Source organism: Papaver somniferum, chromosome 11, assembly GCF_003573695.1.
Source record: "Papaver somniferum cultivar HN1 chromosome 11, ASM357369v1, whole genome shotgun sequence".
Lineage (NCBI taxonomy): Eukaryota > Viridiplantae > Streptophyta > Magnoliopsida > Ranunculales > Papaveraceae > Papaver > Papaver somniferum.
Genome location: NC_039368.1, coordinates 1,391,253 through 1,397,039, shown reverse-complemented (window position 1 = coordinate 1,397,039; position 5,787 = coordinate 1,391,253). Strand labels below are relative to the sequence as shown.

Sequence of the window (5,787 nt, the reverse complement as noted above, 5' to 3'; positions counted from 1 at the left end):
CAAAGATACATAGAATTATATCCTTTTCACTATCAATTAAAAAGAAAATCACATTCACCAATTACTCTTATTTCCTAATTGTCTGATTCCCTCCAAAAATATTTGAAGTTCAACTGCACCAAATTACAGTTCTTAAATTTAAGTGTTTTACTTCATGCTATTTAATGAGATTCGAAGCACATCGATCAATTGAGTTAGCACTTATGCTGAAAGAAGCCATAGTTGTAGATAAGCACAGGTAATTACGCGAGGAGATTGTACGACATTTTACATAAAAGTTTTTAGAAGGATTTATGTGAAAATATACCTAGTGTGCATAATACCGTGTGTGGCTCAATTCTAATGGCTTAAATCATATCTTCACCACTCTTCATTCTACAGACATATTCTATTGAACAAAGAAGAAGAAAACAAGAAGAGACTGCTAATTGGCTATACAACAAAAAAAATGCATAAAGATACTGTAAAGCAGAACACCAAAGCTGTGGTTATGAGTGCAGTCACCATGTGGCTATAGATTGTGTGACTTGTGAGAATATGAGTCTATGTTTCATGAATGCCAACTTTGCTCTTTTTGACTGGTGAATCTTTAGGATGCCTTTTCATAACTGAAACCATTGTCCTGTCGATAAATAAAGATAAATAAAAAAAAACAAGAAAAGTCATGAATTCAAGGATCCCAAAATTACTTGCATGAGTCTAAAAGCAATAAGTACTAAATGAGGATTTCGACAAGAGCGGTTAAAATCAAAATAATTACCAGTACTTACAGATTGACGTGCACTACCCAAGCTTGGTTTCTCCAACTTGATAAGGATCTATAATGAATGGACGTTTGAATAATGTCAGGTTTATTCTTTAATAATCGATATTATAAAATGCGTATAGCTCTTTTACCTTTGTTTTCTCATTTTTGCCAACATAATCACATAAGCATTTACTCCTCATAAGTTCCTTCCCTGCCCACCAAAGCTTGGTAGTATCCTCTTGCAGAAGTTTCATATCTGGTAAATGCGCATGAGCTCCGTCAACATGTACAATCATGAACTACTCGAGCCTTTGGGCACACTTGGTTATCCTCCGAAACTATAGGGCTTAAATATTTCCTTTCTGAAATTTCATATATGTGCATATCACAAAGCATTTTAGTCATGTGCAGTATAAGTAATTGTCAATACCACTATTTATGAATTGGGTCGCTAGTCTTAGGATGTGAATTCAAATTTGTTCATATTAGTACTGGCTACAACACAATGACATTAAGTTATGATTATACCCGAATATAGCTTCTGTAGTTGATAGGAATCAGAGAAGCCCATAAGATGACTCTTCAAGACTTCTCGTTCTATAGTTTGAATATGATCTCTCAGTACATGAGGTGATAAAGGTCGCTTGTTGAGGGCAATATCCTGCAAGAACAGACAGCTCTTATTTAACAACAACCAAGAAGAAAAGCAAGATGTAACAAAGCCGTTTAAAAGGCGAGGACATATTCCTAAATGAGGGTTAGTGCAAAACCTTAGATGCATAAGCCTGAGCTTCTGATAAAGCCCTCATTAGAGACCTTGCTACATCCTCATGACATCCTGCAGTGAAATTAAAAGGGGGTATTTAATAATTAGGAAGTTTGCTAACAATGACCTCTTCAAGCCACAATCAATTTTTTTAATTCTTACACTTGTTTTGCCCATCCTGGGAATTTTCCGATCCAAAATAAAGTGAATTCCAATAAACCCTAAACCTCATTAAATTGCAGTTTATCAAAATCTTTTTTATGCCAGTTCAGATAATTATCTACTGGAATTATAATGATCATGACCCAAACTGTTCTTAGTCTAGGGTACAACAATTTCTTTCGATCTTAGTACCATCAAGAGTTCAAATCACAAATCCAACAAAAATTAGCAGATAAAGGACACATTGAAACTAGGGTTTTCTTGGATAACGAAATGAAACAAAGGAGATCAATCAATCAATCATAACATCATCAAAAAGATGAAAAGAGTACCTTGGAGTGGACATTGTTGTTGTTGGAAAGTGAAATTAAGATACTGAATCTTGGAAATTAGGTTGTAGATCTCAGTGACATCTTTAGCTATCTCTTCTACTTGTTTGCTGCACTCAGATTCGTACAGAAATTGCTGCTTTTCCTCTGCATCCTTCACTTGTATTTCCACCATTTTAGTTCAATTTTGAGTCTGTTTCGGACTTTTGACTATTTGCATTTACCCGTACGACTTATGCTGGATATCTTTACGAAGTGCGTCGAGATTTTCTTTTTGGTCTTGTTAGAACAACTGCAGTGGAGGAACAAACCTATAATTATGGTCCAGGGACGAGACGCAACGGGACGGAGTAAAGACTAAAATCTGGACCAAAACCAAATTCCAAACCATATTTGGTCTGGGACCAAGACCAAAACTATATATAGTGGAGCGGAGGTATAATCACCGTTTGGCATCGGGCGTGTATATAATCTACGCCTGTTGTGAAACGTACGTAAAGTCACCGCCCCATAAAGAGGCGTGTATATAAATTATGCCCGGTTCAGGCGTTGATAAAATGTTCGCCCGTTGGGACGTTGCTAAAGTTTACGCCCCACGTCAGGCGTTCATAAAATTAATGGCCCATTCAGACGAAGATTATACAAACGCCCCAGCCCGGCGTTGATATTCTTAACGCCCCACGCCAGGCGTATGTATAGTTAACGCCCCAGCTCGGCGTTGATATAGTTAACGCCCCACGCCAGGCGTTTATATAGTTAACGCCCCATCCCGGCGTTGATATAGTTAACGCCCCACGCCAGGCGTTTATATAGTTAATGCCCCAAGCTTGAGTTTAAAAAAAAAATTAAAATACTTAGACAAAATTGATTTTGAAATTTTTTTATACCGTTGGTAATTCGAACGTTGAAGAAAATGGAACGTTGGATAATTTGGAACGTTGGAAAGTTTGGAAGACATTTCGGAACGTTGAAAATTTCGGAAGAAACACCTATATATACACATGAGATCCTGTGACATTTTCCCACGACTAATACTTCAAACTATCCACACCAATAAGAAGAAATATTGTTTCTGCTTTCAAATCAGTTGGAAAATTTTCACGGATTCGCTTACAATGGCACCAAGAGTAGCACGAGGTCCAAATTTTACGACAATCGAAGATGTAACAATGTGTAAAATTCATTTATCTATATCTCAAGATTCTAGTGTTGGAGCTGATCAATCAGAGGCGACGTTGTGGACTCGTATCAAGGATGATATTGAACTTCATTTACCTAATAATCCAGAGCGGTCTTGGAGTTCTTGGCAAAAACGATATCAGGGAATAAGTAAAGATGTGGCGTTATTTTCGGCAAAAGATGCAGAAGTTGAAGGTGAATATCATACTGGATGGGGTCCTGAAAAGAAGGTAAGCATTCTTGATTTTTCGAACAATTGTTTTCTAATATTTAATAAGCGCCCATGTACTTAAGTGTTTTTAAAAACATTAACAGCTTGAAGAAGTTAACAAGAGGTTCAAGGAATGCAACGATGGGAAAAAATTTAAGCACGAAGAGTGCTACCCAGTTGTGTTAGAAAATATAAAATATAATCGACGATCGACTTTTGTATTCGATACGACGCATGATTTGGACACTTATGAGAATAACGAGGAAGATGATGAAGGACCGCAAACAACAACTCAAGGAGAGACCGGTAACGACACAGATGGGGGAGACATAGAGAACACATATCTTCGTAAGATGGGGAAAAAAGCAGCAAAAAGATTGAAGAAAACAGGGAGAGAGAAATCCAGTCACCAAGAGGAATTCATGGGAATAATTATTAAAGAACAACAAAATTTCAATACTCATTACCAAGCACAATCAAGATTCAAGATGGAACAAAGAGCAGCAGAATTTGCAGCAAAACAAGCTGAACATGCGGCAAAAATAGCCAAGCAAGCTGAAGACGAAGAATTTCGCATCATTATGATGGATCTTGAAAAAATGGAACCTGTACAACAAGAGTACTTCCGACTTCGCAGGGCGGACATAGTTCGGAATAAAAGAAACCAATCTTAACACAAAGGCGGAATAGTTCAAACCTTAATTATTTCTCCTATTTAGTGATTAGTAGTATTATTAATATTATTATGTTTTAAATTTCTTATTATCTGAACAATTAGCATTATTATTATGTAATTTTTGTATTTTAAATTTACTTCCGTTGATTTGAATTAAATTTCTACTTTTTTGAAACATACGACCTTAATTAAAACTTGAGGATGTTTACATACAAAGAGATAATAGAAAGGAAATGACAAACGACAATTTTTAATTCCCATATATATTCGATCAAGTCATCGCGCAAGCGAATATGTGCATCTTTGTTACGCATTGCACGTCGGCGTTGCTGAGCTCTAATTTGGGAAAACTCGTCACTATTGCCTCTTAATATATTAACCGGTGCTGCGTTGCTACGTTGTTCATAAACATGTGGCCAGTCACCGGGTAGACGCTCATCCTCGACTATCATATTATGTAAGATAATACAAGTTTTCATGATATAGGCAAGCACATCTGGATTCCACATTCTTGCAGGTTGTTTGATGATTCCAAATTGTTGTTGAAGTACACCAAATCCCCGTTCAACATCTTTTCTTGCACCCTCTTGCATCGATGAAAATATTTACTTTTTCCTACCAACCGGATGTTTAATGGCCATAATAATAGTAGGAATCTCTGGGTATATTCCATCACCTAGATAATACGGCATATCATATGAATGTTCGTTCACCTCATAGCTCACCGGCGGTGCTTTTCCTATTACAAGACTTCGAAAAACATATGAACGGTTCATAACATTAATATCGTTGTTAGAACCGGGCATACCAAAACCATAGGTCATACGACACCACTGCCTCCAACACGATACTTTCGCTCCCTTTATACGCGGTGTAAGCTCCAGATTCTGCCGACGGACATTTATCCCATTTCCAATGCATGCAATCTAGACTACCCAGCATCCCAGGAAATCCCCGGTCTTTGTTTTGCTTGAGCAACAGTTCAATATCACCAGCCGTTGGTTCACGCAAATATTCTTTCCCATACACATTCACAATCGTCTTACAGAACCTACGAGTAGCTTCCAGCACAGTTGTTTCTCCTATGCGTAAGTACTCGTCTATTGCATCTGCCGCACATCCGTAAGCTAACATTCGTACTGCTGCTGTTACTTTTTGATGAGGGTTTAATCCTAAAACTCCACAAGCATCGGGCTTTTGAACAAAATATCTGTTTGCATTGGTAACACCTTCCACTATCCGGTTAAACAATTGTCGACGCATTCTAAATCTTCTGCGAAAAACATTGGGTGGTTGGTTTGGGTACGGAGAGAAATAGTCGTTCCATAGAAGTTCAGCCCCTGACTCACGATCTCTTGGTATTCTGATACGAGTTTGAGGCCATTTTGAATTTGTAACAAGGACTCCCAAACTAACGGCCATGTTATTTTGCATAATTGCTATTGCATCATCATCCGAGGAATAAAAACTACTATTAGAAGAAGAAGATGAAGAAGAAACAGAAGAGCAATAATGAGCGGTTTTCTCATAGTGTTCCATTACTATATGAAGCAGAAGAGATGTATTTTATTCATATATTGAGTGATCAGGTCTTTAATTTATAACCCATTTTCAAGAGCATTAAAAAAACCAAAAATAGATATTTTTTTGGGTTCACGCAAAAGTGTTTTCCAAAAAAGATAAAGTGTTTGTCAGGGACCTGATATGACTATACTA

At 37.2% G+C, this 5,787-nt stretch overlaps 1 protein-coding gene across 3 annotated transcripts; it reads right to left on the bottom strand.

The window, feature by feature from the left end:
- Positions 1 to 265: 265 nt before the first annotated feature.
- On the bottom strand, positions 266 to 2,262 carry LOC113325442 (cilia- and flagella-associated protein 298-B-like). 3 transcript variants are annotated; one of them, XM_026573650.1, is made up of 6 exons: positions 2,009 to 2,262; positions 1,519 to 1,586; positions 1,277 to 1,409; positions 898 to 1,004; positions 761 to 818; positions 266 to 622 (listed from the first exon to the last, which is right to left on the bottom strand). In XM_026573650.1, the coding sequence occupies exons 1-6, from the start codon at positions 2,178 to 2,180 to the stop codon at positions 603 to 605; spliced, it is 558 nt and encodes a 185-aa protein (XP_026429435.1). In that variant the 5' UTR covers positions 2,181 to 2,262; the 3' UTR covers positions 266 to 602. The 3 variants fall into 3 exon arrangements, 2 of the variants coding, with proteins under 2 accessions (XP_026429435.1, XP_026429434.1); XM_026573649.1 differs by having other exon boundaries at positions 771 to 818; XR_003348033.1 differs by lacking the exon at positions 266 to 622 and having other exon boundaries at positions 779 to 818; positions 898 to 1,110.
- Positions 2,263 to 5,787: the final 3,525 nt, after the last annotated feature.

Bases quoted from the DNA above. Each gene is read 5' to 3' on its own strand.
- LOC113325442 (XM_026573649.1), bottom strand. From the start codon at position 2,180: ATGGTGGAAATACAAGTGAAGGATGCAGAGGAAAAGCAGCAATTTCTG. The intron at 1,587-2,008 runs GTACTCTTTTCA...ATTTCACTGCAG, and splicing joins ACAACAATGTCCACTCCAAG to GATGTCATGAGGATGTAGCA. The intron at 1,410-1,518 runs GTTTTGCACTAA...CTGTTCTTGCAG, and splicing joins CTCAGGCTTATGCATCTAAG to GATATTGCCCTCAACAAGCG.